This window comes from Ambystoma mexicanum, chromosome 10 (assembly GCF_040938575.1).
Source record: "Ambystoma mexicanum isolate Mex_15411 chromosome 10, UKY_AmexF1_1, whole genome shotgun sequence".
Lineage (NCBI taxonomy): Eukaryota > Metazoa > Chordata > Amphibia > Caudata > Ambystomatidae > Ambystoma > Ambystoma mexicanum.
Genome location: NC_090932.1, coordinates 1,265,555,940 through 1,265,575,564, shown reverse-complemented (window position 1 = coordinate 1,265,575,564; position 19,625 = coordinate 1,265,555,940). Strand labels below are relative to the sequence as shown.

At 45.8% G+C, this 19,625-nt stretch overlaps 1 protein-coding gene across 3 annotated transcripts in view; it reads right to left on the bottom strand.

The window, feature by feature from the left end:
- SLC8B1 (solute carrier family 8 member B1) overlaps positions 1–19,625 on the bottom strand; it is a 348,368-nt gene that overhangs the window by 181,616 nt on the left and 147,127 nt on the right. For all 3 annotated transcript variants that reach the window (XM_069619233.1, XM_069619235.1, XM_069619234.1), the window contains exon 5: positions 1,600–1,656. In XM_069619233.1, the coding sequence (XP_069475334.1) occupies positions 1,600–1,656 (57 nt within the window). The remainder of the gene's footprint in view (positions 1–1,599; positions 1,657–19,625) is intronic.

Here is a 19,625-nt window from a genome sequence, read left to right as displayed (position 1 = left end):
GCTGGTGTTGCCACCAGTGCAAAGCATTATTTATACTGTTGTTAAAGCTTCGAGGAAATGTTCACAGAAGTAGCGTATACTGAGTTGCCATCAAGCCATGAGAATAACATCCTCAGAGAGATCATGTGCTAATTGTGGGTAACATAATGTTCTCCATGGTCAGAATACCTTGTGCTATTATTAATATGTCTGATGCTAGGAGCGCTCTGATCCCACAAAAGGAGAAGGGCGCTGCAAGTGGAAAAGCTGTGAATGTGGCACACAAATTGCCATTGAAGAAAAGGAGGGGGCCTGTTCGGAAGCATTAGTCCACCCCACCCACCCATCCACATGCCTGGGCGCCACGTTATGCTTGTTCTCAGAAATACAAAACCCGTGTTTAACACATGACGACAATGCTTGGTTTGTAACAATGCAGGAGTGATGCAACCTAGGGATGTGGAAATCTGCTAGGGGAAGGCATCGATAAAAAGGAACCCGTGAGCAGGCCTGGTGAGCGAAGCTGCCCCCTCTTCTTCTTTCTGGGTTTCATAAACCCGTGTCCTCCTGTGGGCTATATGTCAAGCAACCGGTGATGCACAGAAAGGCTTGACGCAATCACACCCAGTGGAAATTCCTATGGGGAGCAGTCCCCAACACATCGCTTTTATTCCATCTGTGCCAGCAGAGGAACAAGCCAGCAATGCAAATGTTTTTTTACCCACCCCAATTCGAGCAATTGAAAGTTTTTCATCAATCACTTATTACGAATGTGCAGTTCACTGTGCCTTCGGTCCTAACCTACATCTCAATGGTGATACGCTAGCCTAACTTTTTAATAGCGAATCACGAGCAGTCTTTAGCGAGCATTGGGTCAAAAGCAGGGTAAGTGAGATATAAACTGGGGGGATTTATGCGTGCCACCTTTTGTTCAAGCCAGACATTAGCCTCATTTTTTATTTGCAGAATACAGCTCCTTATCACTTTCTGCCCTACCATCTCTTTCCACATGCCACTCATCCTTTAGTCTTTAACCTGCTACGATATTCCAAAAGCAGACTAAGGTCTGAAGCACCCCAGAGAGGGGGACAGTACACTACGGAGCAGGAGCTTTGAAACTACTATGGTGGTGATTTGGCACAGTATAAAGTAGATTAATTCAACAGTGATATTAAGCTATATGTTGGAATTTAGTGCTGTACAAAAACATAAAAAGGAAAAATAAAATATATTAGGTTTCCTCCAGACCCTAACGTACCATAGACGCCAACATAGTAAATGTTTTCATGAATTCAAACTATGATTTCGCCATACGTCAACCCAACATCCGCCTCTAAACAGCAGGTGTTCCCTGTGACACAACCCAACCAGACCACAACTCAAATGATCAAGTGGAGCCCAGACTGTCAGAAACCCCAGATTCTCAAATTCAGGGTACATTGGCGCTCTGAGTGTTTAGCCGTTGCCTACACCAAATAAATGGATCATGTGAAACCACAGGCCGCTTCACACCTCTCTCCATCACAGACATACTGAACACAACCCTTGGATAATATAATTGGTCTGATGCCCCATCACACGTGGCCATCTAGGAACAATAGAACGCATTGAAAGGATACAGCGACATTGTGAGACAGCTTCAGGTTGGTGGAGATTGCTGATAAATTAGGGCAAAAGCTGCAGTAAATCAAAGAAGAAAAAAAAAATTACTCTACCATTATTCATTTCAAGTACCCAAACGCAAGCATTCACAAAAGCAATACATTTGTTTTTTTTATATGTGTTTAGAACCACAATGAAGGCAATCAGTGTGTGCACTTCCATCACGTGCTTTATGGCGTCAGAGACAGGTCAATCACGTGCTTAGCGTAGGCGTGCTTATTTATTTAGTTCGTTACTGTGGCCAGACATGTCACACTGCAGAAGCTTTGGGGAGATATAGTGCACATTCGGGTACAGTTTGGTAAAAGGCGATGTAAACCCCCGTTTCCACTGAGTTAGGAAGTAAGGTGCAATGATCTTTAATGTTGCGGAATGGGATCGTTGTAGTTCGGGGGGCGAAGGGGGGAGGAGTAGATGTTATTTGGGCAGGTGCCAACAGCTCATGGTAGACCTGCTTTGTGTGGGCAGGGGTATCAGGGAACGATAGTAACACGGACTTCCCCTTAAATGAAATGTCTTTGTGAAGTTCTTAAGCGGCAGCAGCGCTCAAGTCGAGGGTACATGAGGGGGACGGAGTGAACCCACTTCATTCAGGGGGTGGGACTCGGTCCCCCCTCCCAGATAAAATAGTAACAGTGGATGTCCTCTTTGAATTTATTAATCAAAATCGACCTTGGGAATCAAACCGCAGTCGTTAGGTTTGTAGGCCAGCAACTTCACGACTGCACTATATATAACCTGATGAAAAATAAACAACCAAAGATGAAATGTCCCATTTCGCTACTGCATGTTCCAGGGAAACCATTTGTATTGGTTCTTGCAGTTTAAAAACATGCACACCTTTCAACGTTTTTAAAAACACTATTAGAAGAAAATATCCTCTCTTGGTTTTGTGCGTGTGTTGATTTTATGAAAGGCAAATGCCATTCGTCCTGTTCAATTTGGGTGGTTATGCAAAGCCAATTTAATGAAATGTGCATATTTCACCTTGATATGCTACTTTCTGTCGTCGTCACATCCCATTGCATTGCATTTGTTGATGAGTCCCCCCACTTTAATTTTTAGGACTTGCCCCTGTCGGCAGGATGGCTTTCCTAGGAGTTCCATTCTTATAATTATACCATAAGACGTCCCCCAAAGTCACGGATGCCCTGAACACAGCCTAAGCTGACAGGTCATTGGTGACTCGTCCTCCCCTCTACAAACCTGCTCAGATAAATCAGTCAATTTCACACTGTGGTTCGAGTTGGCCAATTTGTTTGGTGTCACCAGAATAGCCCTGCTTTAAAACATTTTCTCTCAGACTTAGAAAAATTATTACTGCTAGCTTAATGGCTGATACTGAAATGTTAGAGCCTGCACCCGAGGGCTTTATTGTGTGGAAAGTGAGAGTCTCCCAAATGAGTGTGAAGTTCAACTATCACCAAGTAGAGCGCAAAAGTAAGGGCTCCAATGCTACTAGAGCTTGTACAGGGGGAACAAGCGGCAGCATCACCTGGGATGTTCTGTGACACAGCTTGTCCAATTCTCTTCCACTTGTGCCCAGTGTGTACACAACACAAAGGGAAGCCTGACATCCAGCCTTTACGTGCAGTTAGACTCCATTGCATGCTTGTGGATTAGCTAGAGACCTGGAAACTGTGAGAAGATCAAAGGAGAAGGAAAGGGTGCAGTTTCTACTAGGGCTATCGCCTGGATTCCACACTTTTCTATTGTCAGACAACACGCTTTAATAACGCCTTCGATTACAAGTTTGTTGCCTCGATTGGCTCCCACTATCTGTGCCAAACAATAGGACAATTCCAAATGTGCTCAGTGCACCAAAGACTGTCATCATCAGCTGAGGGGCAGACTGCCATCTGGCCGGCACATTCTCGAGATCAGCCTTGGCCGGGCAAGCAGGATGCACGGTTGCAGGTTGGTGAGCAACTGAACTTGGGAAGAGGTTGGGTCAGGTAGTAGTGCTACTTTTGCTGGCTCTCCATGCCACCTTATACGCAATACATCCTACTACTTTCTAGTCATGTTTGTCCTTGAGAAAATACCTCACTGGAACAGTGCCCACTGGTATTGAATTTGCTCTGTCCAAAAATACGAAAACCAGAAAAGCAGAGTTGCCAGTGAAGTACAAAAGAAATGTGCTTGTTGCCTCTCCACCTCTGCAATGCATAAATGCTCATTTATTCCTTTTAATTTCAATGTTCATTTATAACGCGCTTAATACCAATGAGTGGTTTTTAAGAGCGGCATCGGTATTCGAACTTGTGTTGCGCTGCGTTGACTTGCTTCCAAGACAAATGCATTGCCCCTGGCCTATCCTTCCTCCCACCTTGACATATGACACTGTAAAACAACACCTGAAAGCTAACCTGTGTATGTAAAGGTCACCCAAAAGAATGTTTATTCGTTGGAGGGAGAGCCACCTTACTTTGAGGATACCTGAACATCAAGAGCCACGACTAGCCCCAAAATACCTATTACTGCATGCGGGTTACATCAATTGGTGTCATCTGGCGATAACTAGTGGTGGGTGCCATTATACACTCTACATGCAACACCTATGGGCCACTTTCACATAGAAGTAGGGATGTTTTTAAAGTATGACTTTACCTTTTGCAAATTTTAGTAGCAGGGTTTTTTGTGTGTTGGTTAGGAATCAGCTTTCATTAAGGCTGCAGTCTCAAGTTTTTAATACCCAAATAAATAATACAAGGTCTCTATTTCATCGCGTGATGTTTGTTTATTAACTGTTCAGTTTGGTTAAAAACAGAGCATGGCCATGGGCTGCTATGGGTCAAAATTGTTGGACTTGGGCCCGACCTCTTCGGGTAAACAAGGCGAGAAACGTAGGAGACTTGGTACAGAGCAACTGAAGTCCCCTATGCACATCCTAAACCTTGAGTGAGTTCATGACTGTACCCGAGCAAGGCTGCCATGGTTGGACAGCCACCCAGATTTTGTAGCAGGTGCCCGTCTAGGTGGGCTGGGGTTCCCCAGCACAACATTTCATACTATAGCCAGCACAAGAAGCTGTAGAGCGACACTAGTGCACATCTGCTGGGACAACTACAACTGAGCTCATTTCAAATGGATTGACAAATTATAGCACAGAGAAAATAATGAATCAATGATTTAATGGCATTTGTCCACATGAAGACTGTAATTCAAAGAGCCAATTTTACGCACTCTACTGCAAAACTTAATTACAGTCTCATTGCAAACACATTCAAAAACTCATCGGTCTATAATTACATGCCGACAAAAATCTGGGACATTTCATTGTAGTAGTAGAAAGTTCATTTCGGGAATACAAAACGTTCCCATAAAAACAACAATTAAAAACAATTGCACAGCACGCATGAAAAAAATAATTCCACCACAACATTACAACAAATTTAAAATGCAAGAACCTCCAATTCAGACAATTTTCATAAAAATTGTCCACAGAGTTAACGCATTCTTTAGAAATTATAGTAAACCCCAACCTAGACAGACCGAGTCCACCCCTAAAAGGTAGCTCAGAGCAGGTTCAAACTGAGAGAATAGCTAGCCCCGCAAGAGTGGTATTAGCACACACCATCTTATAAATGTGAAAGCTGGGCAAAACCGTAAAAAATGGGTCATGTCTTCCTTTGGCGCATCGCAAAAAATACATGATTGATTTCCATTGCCATTGGACCAGGCCGCTACCACTGCTCTTAAATGTATACATTTGAAACGTGCCCTGGTAATAACAATGCAGTGAGTAAGGTTCTGTGCCCGTTGCAAATATTTCTGGATACCTGAACCTGCAATAATCGCATGTTTCCTGTTAGTGGGCCTCTGGATCTCAAATAACTCCCTATTATCCAGAATACGCTGGAATGCCCTTACTTTAATAGGTCTCAAAACACTGCAAGGCATAACATTGCTCATCTAAAAACATTGAGCCATGTCTGCTTCCAACAGCCTTGCTTTTACTTGCCTAAGCCAGGGAATCTTCAGGTGGGAGTCCCTAGAAACGAAGTGTTTAATAAGCTCATAGTTAAAACCAGCTTTACTGTTCCACGCAAACGTTGAGCCAATGATTTACAGGTTGAGCTGCAATAAAATCACTAATAAACCTGCAGCCCAATTCCTGGTGGACTGCAAAATTCGGGGCTGATCGCGGAAGGCCCAATAATCGTTTCAGCAAGGTATTCTCCACCACCTGGATAGACTCAACATTACTATGTCCCACCAGCTCCATGCCATACCTAGCAACAGAAACGGCATTGTCACATTATAAATCTTGAGCACCACTTAGACGGGTTTAGCTTTGAACATGCCCACAGCTCGTGCCCTCCTCCCCACCCCCCCGGTCGGTATCCTGTTTGAAAATTGCAGTATGTTTGATAACATGGGATTCAGCACTAAAGTTTGAAGGAAATGGAACTCACAGATAATCGAAACTGGAGACTCTGGGGCTCAGAACCCCTTTACTAACCATGGCATGAAAGTTTGGGGGGCGCTTCCCCATACTGCAGACCATGACCTCCGATTTTTGGGCATTAACCTTTAGACCCAATGAATCAATTAATGAAGAATAGTCAAGGCTCTGGGAGTGCAGGCCAGCAATACCGTTTCATCTGCATAAGCCAGTAAGGGTATGAGCCGACTACCCAACCTGGGGGCATCCGAGGTGGAATTAAGTAAATGGGCATAATGACCATTGATGTGCAAACAGAAGAGCAGGGGGGCCAGCACACACCAAAGCTTATTACGATTGACCCGGTCAAAGGCGGTGCTCAGATCCATGAAGGACAGGAAAATAGGCTCACCCTTAATATACAAAGAGTGAGCCGCCACCAGATAAAGGTTCAAGAACTGCTCAGCCGTTCCAAGGGCTTGTCTAAACCCCAACTAAATGGGGGAAAGAATATTGTTACATTCCACCCAAGACTCCAGTATCCCCAGGAGAGCCCTCCCCATCATCTTAAACACGGAGTGTAAAAGCAAAATGGGTCTATACGATGCTGGTAGCACCTTCTGCCCCTTTTTATGAATCGTCTGAATTACAGCCCATGACCAAGAGACAGGATGGACACCCCCTTCACTAATAGCATTGAAGCCAAGAGTTACAATCGGTGCCCAGAGGTCCATTCCAAGAGAAACAAATCTGCTGGCACATGATCAGGGCCTGTAGCCCCATTTCTGACTTGACATTTTATGGCTAATGCAATTTCCTCTACCGTGAACAGTTTTTCCTGCAACTGGGTAGGGTGGCTGATGGGGGTCCACTACCATGACCGCAGTCACGTGACTAGCACTATAAAGAGCAGAAAAATGGGCCACCCAGGCTTGGTCAGAGACCATAACATCAGCACCTCTTCACTTAAATTTGTAGAATGGCCGTTTATTCACTAGATCCCAAAAAAGCTTAGCATCATTAGTGGCAGAGGAATTAACCCAATCCTCCCAAGTCTCAGCTTCAATTTCAGTCTTCCTGATAGAGCCCTGGCACCAACTATATCCCTTTTTGAGGGCAGGGGATTTCTTCAGGGTTTCAAGCAAAATACTCTTTGATTTCGTGCAGTCCGAGTTAAACCAACCCGGCTGCATCTGTACCGATTTTTTGCCAACCTCCAGGGTAAATGAGGCATTTACATTTGACAGAAGTGATACAAAATTGGTTAGAATAACACTTTGATTTGAGCTACCTGAGAATAAATGATCCAACTCCCGCCAGTTGGTTATAACAATATCCCTCTGCAGCCTCTCTCAATCTGCTAGCTGCCATTTTAGTCTTCATTTTTGACCATCAAAGGACACCACCGGCTGGTACAACAATCCTGGCAACGCTTGCTTACCCTACATTTTGTTCACAAGCCGCATGGGAAAATGATCACTACAAATTGTGCCCAACACCTTAAACTCAATGACAGTCCCAGAATTTTACTGGTATACATATGTCATCGATCAGTGAGCAACACGAGGCTGACGAGAAGGTAAAGTTGCCTGGGATGCCATCAGGAAAGTGGCCATTAGCCAGATGCAGCCCCCATTCATGGAGGAACTTTCTAAGCCCCTCTATACAGGTTCTTACATCCCTTATAATAGGAATCCATATCCCAGCCAGATCATCTTCTGAGGAGTCAAATAGGGCCGTTCCTGGGCCACCGCCCATCTTGGCATTAAAATCCAGCCCCCCCCACGAATGATAAATAACCCTTTTGCAGCTGCTAGATTGACCAGGCCCTCCATAATAGAGGACAGCACCAAGAGAGCCCCTAGCAAATGGGCCATGGGGACGGTTATAAACATTAACCACCAACAAAGTCACTTCCACCCATCCAAAAGATTCTTACCACCTGCAAGATTGGATGAGACGACTACAAAGGAAACAATTCGCTAACTAAGTGGCTTTAACCAAAATAAACAGACCTCCATAGCAGCGTGCCCTAAGATTCTTCCGTGCCACTATACAATATGCAATAAACCCATCCACTGCGACTTCGACTACTGCCCAGGTCTCATGTAATAGGACAATATCCACCTTCTCAAAAAGTGATTTAATCTCTGGGCTACCCAATTTAGATTTAATACTAGCCACATTCCATTAAACAATCTCCAGGGATTCAGCTGGCTGGGGAACATAGAGCCAATCAGACACAGCATTTAACCAGCCACTACTCACTAGCCCCCCTGATGGGACAGGCCAATTCACAATCTCCACTATCGACCTACATTCCCTAAAGCGGTTTCAAAGATGGGGCCAGTATGGGGAAGGCATACACCTTCTCCTTTGCCTGCTTAGATACCTGAAAGTTCATTGGAGTGGCCTGCCTCAACCTTTGCTCCAGCTCTGTTCTAGTCAAATCAATAATTGGACGATGAGCAGTCACTTTGCTACACTTCACTTGTGTGCTTTTTTTAGGTGAAAGTTATTTCGGTTCACAGCAGTGTCGGAAGCGGCCACTCTGATGTACGTGCTTGTGATTGTACTGGGGAAGAGGTGCGGCATGACATGCTAGGGGCCGACGTTGAGAAGTTCTTTCCTCTCTTTCAGCTACGCCTAGCGGGGGAAGGACCCGCCGGCTTGGAGCAGAGCTTCTGCTGAAAGAGATCGCGTGGAGTTCCTACTGAAGCGGCAACCAAGGCCCTCGCAGCACAAACAGGTGGCGTTCGCCGCGGCCAGTGCCCTTGTGCCCCTCTGTGGTTGGGCCTGTGCGTGGATGCTTGGGAGAGTGCTGTAATAGAGGTGAGTAGGAGGCAAAGGGCATCTGTAGTGTCCTGCAGGGTTCATTCATGTTCAGTGTAAACTGCGGGGACTAGAACCCTTTAAGCCGCCCGGGTGGTACTTCCGCCCCCCCAGCCCCGCTCTCCTGAAAAGCACTGCAACATACTCAGGCGCCATAACAATTGTCGGTCTTCTAGTGGCGGAATTAGTAGCATCACTAAAGTGGTCTTCCTCTAAGTGAGCTATTCTGCTATTCTGTGTTTCTGGCCCGCGGTGCCAAGAACAACACTAGCACAGTGTTCGACTGAACTTGTAACGGGAGGCTGTGGCCTGTTACTGATACTTGTTGTCTATCGGGATTGAAAGCTGCCAAAACAATTCCAGTTGTATAGATTCGTAGCTGTGCACAAAACCACCCAACATAGTCATAATAGCTGATCCCAAAAATTGGCACTCTGTAAAAAGGTGTTTGTCCGTCTCAAGCGAGACCCGGCTTTTACAAATGCGGCAGGTTTCTATGCTGTATCGGGATGTTATTCTGGACCCGCGTGTCTCCAATAAGGGAAGTTGGTTCATCCTTAATCTTAATAAAAACCACCTGACAGCGGGATTAGGGCACTGTCTCAAATATCTTTGTGTCATAAGATACAAATGGGTGACTTGTGACCTGTGCATATGTACTCAAAGTTGAGAGGTGTGTATAATTGTTAATCCAGTTTCATTGTTCGTTTAAAAAAAAAAAAAAAGATATTGCAATTTGTTAAGATTGGTGCCACATTTGAAATCTGGAGTCCAACCCATATTCACATAAAGATTGTCAATCAAAGTGTTATCTTCATTTCCTTTAGGCAGCCTACCCAAACCTATAGGATTACTATCCGTCACTGGGGGTACTCCCGCATCATCTGATCCAATGGTGATCAGAGACCTAGTTCTACCTCCAGACGGGTGTCCGACTTTGGGGAAGGATACTGTAGTTGCTTTATCCTTTGATGCTCTCCTCACAATATTGGAGGTAGGTCCGGGTGGGGAGGATTTTTCCATTGTCAATATTTCTGCGCACAAAGCTTCTAAGGCGTCTTCCTCATTTTCAGCTGCAATGGTAACTGAATCTTGGAACCGCCATGAGACATTGATATTTGAGGATATAAGGATCCTTGCATCCTGATCTTCCTGGCCCACCCCTGAGCTCCGGGCCACCCAGGGGAGGATACGACCAATGCCTCTTGAAGGTTTGTAGCCGGCTTCACCGGCCCACTGCTCGCAAGCCCGGGGCCATGAGTTTTTACCCCAGAAGGCGCTACCATGATTGCGTTTAACACCATAGCCAAGGACCTCTTCATGGTACCCTGCACCTTGACAAGATTGAAACACAGAGCTAACAAGATGTACAGTTTTGTAGCGATTTCGTTAAGATGAGGCTTAGTGGGCCCGTCAAGATGAGAAAAGGCGTTGGCACACTGCTTTGTTAAAATTATGTTTTCCAGGGCCGCCTTGGCTCCAAAGTTTAGGTCTGCTGCAAATGCCTGTAAATTGGGGCTATTCGAAAGGTTACCTGGCAAGTATACACTATTCACTTGCTTGGCTGTCCCCAATGAGTTGCGTTGAAGAGTTCTGCATGAATTCAGGAGGGAGCTATTATTGTCCAGCGAGTGTGTAGACCCAGACAATAACAAGGAATCCCCAATCGTACTAGAACGGAAGTGGGTAGACCTCCCCTAACTTGTTCAACGCTGTCCAAATGGATGGACAGAGCATATAAACAAGTCTGTTTCCTTGTTGTACCCCGTCAATATAGGCTCACTCCGCAGCCCCGGAAAGAAACCAGTGATACAGGATTGGATGGCAAGGGAAACACGACCGTTATGACAATAGTCTTTCTTCCCTTTTTTTGTTTTAGGGGCATCTTTTGGGGTCTTGCGAGTCTGTGCAGGACTTCCAAGGTGTTTCCCTTTCCTTGCTGCCTCACTACGCAGCCCGACATGACCCGTAGCCTCAATACAGAGTGTGGTGTTTCATTAAGAAATTGTTACCTAAACATCCCTGTGGAACCAAACTTGGTGCGATATTACAATAGACATCAATGACAAGAAATACAGTAGCCGCCAATAATTCATTTTTAATTTATTCTAACTGCATAGTTGCTTGTTGACTTGCACTCTTAGTATTTATATCATCAAAGATCATAAAACGAAGTACTCTAGGCACCGATTGATTTGGGAACCCATAACTACACCTGTAATTGTCATCCATTAATTGAAGGCTTCGGTGCACCTATCGGCTGTTATTAGATGATTGTGGCTGGACCCGAGATGACTGGTTGCAAGAGGGGAGGAGTGTATTGCCTGTTCTACCTGAAACTTTGCGCCATGACCTGTAAGCAATATGGATAATGTGACACTATTCTTTATTTTGTGTTTTGTTCTGTAACCTTGCTTGCACTGCCGTTCTTATTCACATGTGTATAATTATGTATTTTTGGGATTTTTTTTAATTTGTAAAAGTTTAAGAACGATATACACACAAAGAAATTAAATACATACATAAATAGGACGATTGGGAATCAATGGTAAGATCAATACTACTACATTGGATCCCCTGCATGCCATCTCTGTGAAATCTGGCCAAAGAGCATCCTTCACTCCCTCCTCCTCGTGGAAATCGTACCATGAGTCGTGCGGATGGCATATGTCAGCCTTAGTATCCACAAATACCTTGATCCCCCTCCTGGCTAAAGCATCTCGACACAAGCGAAACTTTACACCGACAAAATAAAAGGGGAACATTGCACCCCTTATAAAACATGCAGGCCGAGAGAATGCGTGCAGTGAGACACAGTTGAAACGAGAGGTCATTCACCCCAAGCACCTCCGATAAGCCCTTCGCTAAGGCTCTTTTGTACGCGTTTTTATAGCCGTGCGTTAGGCCTTTAAAACAACAGATTAAGTTCGTATTTCGACAGCCACTCAGAGGATCGAGACTGGGGGCCCCTTTCTTTTTGCCACAACAGGGAGTACCCCGAGTGGCATCAAAGCTCCGAGTGGCATTTCACAACCACCCAGGTAAGCTCTGTGCACGCTACCCAGCTTTCCGTTGTCAGCCTTGGCAGTGAGGCCTGGGCACCCTGATGTTGGATTGAGCCCTGCATTCTGGCCATGTAGCTGTAGACCGTGGACTATTCATCGTCTTTACCCTGATGGGTTTGACTGTCATCGCCCCTCCCCTGGGGGAGGCTGAAAACTGTTCTTGCCAACATCTCTTGCCACAACACTGGACAGGGACTATGCCACCTGCCTGATCACCCCTAGACAGGCATCCATTTTCCCTGCACCCTTATCACACCTGTACGTCAACAGTCTGAAAGCATCCTTCAATTCCATGAGCGCTCTGGAAAGCCTGTTAAGATGCGTGGCAAAATATCGAATATGATCTGTATTCGTGCTTGCACTCGGCCCAACAGCTGCTTCGCCATTAGACAACAGGCTTAAACCCAAAAGATCAGTGGATCCAGATGCAGAAATCCATGGGCCACCTCCGCTTTGGCCACCTCGGTTACTACGACATCCCTGTTTTCCTCTTCATTCATCCCATCCGCTCATGGGGGTTGCCCTTGTAGCCATCGGACTTCGGGCGACCCATTTAATCGTGGCCTGTCTTGATGGATTGCAAGCCACAGCAACTTTTGTGCCCGTATAAATTGCTGTAGCAACTCCCTTTTTTTACTGCCTTGCGTGCCCGTTATTTTGCCATCATTGCAATAGATTTGGCCTCGAGAGATCCAAAGCACCAGACACTCCACAACACTACCACACCACCAGCTACTAGACAACCACCTCATGCCCAATAGCCGATGGCTGCTGATGGCTGCTAATGGCCATAACAAGTAGCAAGTGGCAAAATAGCAAACAGAATATGAAGTCATTTGAATACTTCCGGTGGGTAAAAAGCAAAGATTCCTGCCTTACATAACACCTAAGCACCTTAGCACCCATCGCTGTGACCTACGCCCCCCGCATTTTGTGTGTTCAATGAACAACTCCTCAAACAAGATGGGCCCAAAAAAAATGCTTTCTACTATCTGCTGCGCTTATGGGTGCAGTTCACAAAGTACGCGTGTAGCACAAAGGCTCGCCAACCCACAGTCACCACCTCCAACAGTACCCTACATAAAGTCAATATCAGTGCCTTATGGCTAAAAATAAAGCTCATACACAAGAAAAAAGCACATACACAATCGCACAAACTAATGGTTGCCTCCAAGTTTGACACTAACACTTTATAGCAGTTTTACAGGTCGGATCAAATGTACCCAAGTGCACTCTGAAAACCTTATACTACAGGGGAGTTGCAAATTAGCTGCTGAATTAGTTAGGTGCTTAGGTAATAGGTGCGCTGGGTGCTTAACTTGGATGCACAGCAACCAGCACATGGACATGGCAGGGCACATAGCAATAATAATGTATAATCTCTTTTTTTAATTCAAACTCAAACACAAGGACCCATCGTCTTTCCAGGACACACTGGAACGCTGGAATCGCCTCTTGGACTCGGGTAGGGCAATGCTGTTCTGCTGGAACAAAGCAGAAGCAGAGCACCAGGAGGAAAAGAAAGCATGCTGCCATGACAGGGGCTCAACAGGAGGGGGTGATATATCTGCTGCTGCTGCAGGAGACACCACAGGGCGGTTGGCAAAGGGAACCTGCCTCAGCCGCTGGCCTTCAGCCCCATCTCTCTCCACTAGATCCTTTCCACCTGCTTGCCTCGAGGGAACCTCAGAGTCAAGCACGTACAACGGTGAATGCAGGACGTCAAGCCGCACTGCTACAGAGAACCAAACGGGATCTCGCAGCCGCTTCTGACAGACAGTCATTGGTGAAATTAGCATATTCTCACATAAACATATTATTACACAATACATACAAACACGTTTTGTGTGCAAATAGCCTATTCTAACCTTATTTTGTTTATCAGATTCCACATTGCTATATGTATATCATGCAGCCAACCTGTCTCCACAATCAGTGTCTTGTCTGTGAATGACTCACCAACAACCCCTGAATGTCTATTGCTGAGGATGCCCTGATCATAAATCTATAATAGCCCTACATGTTTCAGTCCTTAACCAACTATTTTGGACCTTCTTCAGGAGCTACACCATATAAGCTAAAACAAACACAATTGTATGTGCCATATCAGTAACTTGTGATCCCTTGGTCATATTGGCAATTTCTGAAACCATTGTACTGCCCTCATATATCCTCAAACAATTCCTCTGTCAAAACCTCACTCCTTTGCAAATCTTAACTTCAAGATGTGTATAACATTATCTAAACATGTCATACTTTCAAATACAGTACACCATTTCAAAAAGTGTTAAATCTGCAGTAATCATCAGCTTTTTCCCCTGAATGAATCGAATGGAAATCCACCCCTTAGATTTCTCATCACTGTGGTGGAAATCATCCTGTCTAAATGAACAATTCAAAGTTCTACTAAAGTACCCATGGGGTACAACAGCCCATCTACACAGTGCAGCACTGATGCATTCTCCTTAGCATCTACTCAATTCGCTTCTGCCAAGTAGTGAATGTGAATACTACTGCACTCTATTAACACTCCCTAACCATACACGGAAGACATTCCATGGTGCCTCCCTCCTGCCCTTGAACTGGAGGGCCCAACCTGTTCAGAGCCCAGCATCATCGATGTCATCCTCCTGAAGCTCTTAAGTGTCGTGAGCCTGCTGTCGTGAGGCTGTAGCTGGCAATATTCATCTTTCGAAGTGAGGGCTCCTGCAGTGAAACTTGCAATGAATCCTCTGTAAAGTAGTTCAGAGGATCAGGGGTTCACACCACAAATCACAGCTTAGCAGAGTACCCAGGACCCATCGTACCCTCCCCTGTAAATGACGGAGGACTCGGCCACGGGCAAAGCAGAACCGTCTTATTTTCCAAACAGACATGGACCATAACAGGAAACACAACAATCTACAGCAATCACAGAGCCTGAGCCCTTGTCACAAGCTTTTATCCCGTTATGACATCACAATTCCTAACCCTTCCCGAAAAAGTAAGCTCTAATGGGTAGCTCGGGTATTATCACCTACATCCCTTATAGGAGTAGTCTAACTGGTTCTTCCATGTCAGGTGGGTTTGCCTGAGACTTCCCCAAAAACTATTACATTGTTGCAAGACTACTATTGGCCCATGCCCCATTACACACCACCCCAGGATTTGTGCTCTTTGAATGGCTGGATCGGGTCTCCCAAGACCTAAGACCCTGCTCTGTTCACAGCGCTGAGTGTACCTTCTCAAGGTAATGAGAAATACTGTGTGTCCCAATTGTTGCCACTGGTATAGCCATCTAGCCTGGGAGAGTGCCTGCAGGTTGCAACATTCGTTGGGCAACATATGTAACAATTCTGTCTGTCTTCACTGGGAATCGCTTCTCTTTCCACCACGGGAAAATGCTAATTGTTTGGCTCAGCCGAGACACGTGGGTGAGGACAGCAAAACTAATCTTTTTGGTTCTACAATTAGTGAGGATTTATTCTGTTATTTTGCAGTTGGCTGCCTGCCCCGAGAGCCAGGAATGTTCCACACGCCCTTGTCCTTGGCTGCGAGCACTAACCTTGTGTTTCGTGCTGCAGAGTCTGCATCTATTCGTCCCTTATTCCGAGGCCTGGGAATTCACTATAGTCATTGTTTGTTTATTCATTTGTAATGCGCACCAGACCCAGAGGTATCAGGGCGCAGAGTATAGGAGGATACAAGAATACTTTCAGCTTACATATTTACATGTGTTACATAGGTTATACAAAAATGTGCAGCAGGTACCTGACACAGTATTAATGGGCATCTGTAATCAAATATATGCATACAATAAAATCGTGACTATCCCCAATTACAAGATTTTTACAGAATTAATATACAACATGTTAAAAAGCGTTTGCATAAGATTTACAGTGTTAATGTACAATATGTTTAACCGTTTGCAGATGATTTAATGCAGTTAGGGCTAGATGGGCGCAAGGTATATGGTGGTGTTATAAAACATGCTCAGGAAAGGTTAATCTATGGTTTCCCTACATATATATTATATTATTCTCCTTAGGGGTTAGAAGTATTCGGCTCTTCCAGGTTCCTTATATGTCCCTGTAGTTCCATACAGTTAGTTGCACTGAAGCAGTTGCAAACTTGCTCGGTCTTACTTTTTGCTTTCTTGAGTTCTGCGTTTAACTAGCGAAAAGAAAAAGGATTCAGACAGCATGTACATGTATCTGTCCTCCATCTACAGACTCTGTATACATGTTCTTCGTGTGTGTCTGTGTAAATCTGTGGCGGGATGAGAGTTTACTTCGTGACTAAAGTTACTATGTTGTGGTGTCACTAAAGAGTCAGCACGGCTGGATATTACCATTAGGCAACCTAGTCCAGCGATGGGGCACCTGTATCCGCAAAGACATCAGCTGGATAAGGTTTGAATGGTTGTCTAGCAGAATATCTGTTCACATTCGTGGAATGCACTGCTCGACCTGGGGGTTGGCCAAACAGCGACTGGCATCTGTCATTTCTCGTCCTTCGGGCAGTCATGCAAATAGGAGACACAAGGGCCATTCCAGGGACCCTCTCTTCTCCTCTTTTGGGGGCCTGTACATTATTGCTCAGCTAACAAAACAAAAAAAACAGGTAACCCCTGGTATGTTTTAAGATTAAAAAATGCTCTGGCTATGCACAAAATGTATCAGCATTTGTATTTTGTATTTATTGAAGTTATATAGCCCTTTAATCCAAAGTGCTTTACATAAGAACAGGCAAAATACAACAAGCATAAGATGATAAACATTGTAGGGGTGAGGAGGGGCAGGGTGAGAAAGGGAAGGAAGGAGTTAGTGGGGGTAGGAGCGGGAGAAGAGGGAATGTAAGAGTGAATGAGGAAGAGGAGAGGAAAGAGTGGGATTATATGAGAGCAGGGGGTGGGGAGGAGGAGGTAGAAAGGGATGGGAAGAGCAGTGGTAGGAGGTGAGGAATGAAGATGAGGGAGAAGGACGATAAGAAACGAAGGGTGCTAGGGAGGTGAGTGAAAGAGGTAAGATTTGAGAGACGAGCAAAAGGAAGGGAAGGAGGGGGAAAGCGGATGTGAAGGGGGTGGCGGTTCCAGTGGAAGGGGGCAAGGAGTGGGAAAGAACGGAAACGTGAGGGGGCACAGGGAGGTGGAGGAGTAGAGAGTAGGAAAAGATTAGCAGAACGAGAGAACGTGAAGGGGTATAGAAAGTTAAAAGGGAGGAGAGATGGGGGGGGGGCAAGACCATAGAGGGATTTGAAGACCAGACAGAGGAACTTGAATTTGAGATGGGAGTGAAATGGGAGCCAACCTAGAGAGGAAAGAGAAGAGGAGATGGAATCTATGGGTGAGAGAAGGCAGAGAGAGCGGATGGCAGAGTGGTAGATGGATTTGAGCGGGGAGAGATGAGGAGGGGAGTCCAAAGAGAAGGCAGGAACAGTAGAAGAGTCTGTAGAAGATGAGGGAGGTAATTAAAAGTTTAGTAGCATGAAAGGTAAGGAGAAGGAGGGGTCGAATTTTACGAATGTTGTAGAGGTGAAAGCAACAAGATTTGGCAGTGAGAGAAATGTGGTGAGATAGAGGTGAGTCAATATGAAGACCAAGGTTACGGGCATGGGGAGAGAAGGAGAGGTGGGAGGGGGGGAAAGAGAATGGAAGCAGGAGGGGAGGGTAGAGGAAGAAAATTGGCAAGGAAGAAGAGGAGTTCCGTTTTTTCAGTATTAAGAGTAAGGAAGTGAGAGGACATCCAGGATTTGATAACAGATAGGCAAGAAGATAGTTTATCATGAATGTCGGGAGAAAAAGAGGAGAAGGAAAGTTAACGCTGGGTATCGTCTGCATAGAAATGGTGTGAGATGCCAAAGGAAGAAATAATAGGAGCTAAGAAGGAAGTGTAGAGAGAGAAGAGAAAGGGGCCTAAAACAGAACCTTGGGGAACTCCGTGGTTAAGAGGATAGGAGGGGGAGGAAGAGCCACCCCAGGAGACTGAAAAAGAGTGGTTGGAGAGATAAGAGGAGAGCCAGTTAAGAACAGAGTCCTTGAAGCCAAATGAGGAGAGGGAGTTGAGAAGAAGAGGATGGTCAACAGTATCAAAAGCGGCGGAAAGATCAAGGAGAATAAGAATGGAGGAGGGTTTTGAGTAAAGTGCAGAGAAGAGAGAGTTAAGAGCAGAGGTGAGAGCAGTTTCAGTAGAGGGCAGTGGGCAGAAGCCAGATTGGGTAGCGGGAAGGAGAGAGTGGTTAGAGATGAAGGAAGAGAGTTGAGAATAGAAAATGCGTTCAAGAAGTTTGGAGAGGAAGGGTAGGAGAGAGATGGGGTGATAGTTGGAGGCAAGACTGGGATAAGCAGAAGGTTTTTTTGAGAATAGGGATGATGGTCGTGTGTTTAAAAGGGGTAGGAAAAGTGCAAGTTGAGAGACAGATGTTGAAGAAGGAGGTAAGGTAAGGAATCAGGAGGGGGTACATTTTAGGGAGGTAGGAATGGGGTCAGCAGGGGTAGCAGTGGGATGAGTGTGGGTGAGGAGGAGGGTAACATCAGAATGAGTGACGGGAGAGAAGGAGGACATAGAAAAGGTAGGGGGAGGAGAAGGGGGAGGAGGAGAGTAGGAGGGGAAGAGAGAATGGTTTGACGAAGGTTGAGGACTTTGTTAGAAAAGGAGGAGGCCAGATCAGTAGCAGAGAGAGAAGAGGCGGAGGAGGGATCAGGAGTGGATGGAGAGAGAAGAAGGTTTGAAAAATGCGACGAGGATGGGAGGATTGAGACTGGAGAAGGTCAGAGAAGTAGGTGCGTTTAGCGGAATTGAGGCATGAGTCGTAGAGGGAATGATAGGAGAAATAGGTAGATTGGTTAGCGGGGGTTGGGTATTTGAGCCAGAGATGCTCAAGGCACCTAAGGAGGTGGCGCATGGAGGAGAGATGAGAAGAAAGCCAAGGTTGAGCATCACGGTGAGAGGGGGAAAATGAGGAGAGGGGCTAGAGAAGATCGAGAGAAGAAGAGAGAGAAGAAGTTAAGATGGAGGAGGCCTCAGAGGCGGAGAGAGAGGAGAAATGGGACATGGGGGGGAAGGAAAGAGGAGAGGGATGTAAGAAATAGAGACTGGTTAAAGCGCTGTGGGTCACGCTGGGAGAACGACGTGGAGGAGGAAGGGGGAGGAGGAGAGGGGAGGGAGGGGAGAGGGGAAAAAGAAAGTAGAGAGTGATCAGACAAGTAGGTATGAAGGGAGGATTACAGGGGAGGCAATGAGAGAGGAAATAAAGATGAGGTCGATGGAAGAGCCAGATTGGTGAGTAGGAGGAGAGGGGAGAGGAGAGAGGAGGTAGGAGTCAAGAATGGATAAGAGAGGAGGGAGGGTTGGAAGAGAGGTGGAGATTAAAGTCACCAAGTACGAGTAAAGGAATCGGACTGGGGGAAATGAGGCTGAGGAGATGGTCAATGTCCTCATAAAAGGAGGAGAGTGGCCCAGGGGGGCGGTAGATGATAGGAAATGAGATAGCATGAGGAGAGTTAAAGATTTTGAACATGTACTCGAAGGAAGGGAAGGAAGGAAGAGAAGTAGGGGAGGGAGAGAAAGAGAAGTGTGGTCGAAAGAGAAGGCCAAGACCGCCTCCGCAGCCAGAAGAACGGGGGACATGTTCAAAGGAGGAAGAGGAGTAGGTGAGGGAGGCAGGTACAGAGGTGTTGTGAGGAGGGATCCAGGTTTCAGTAATGCAGAGGAATTGGAGGT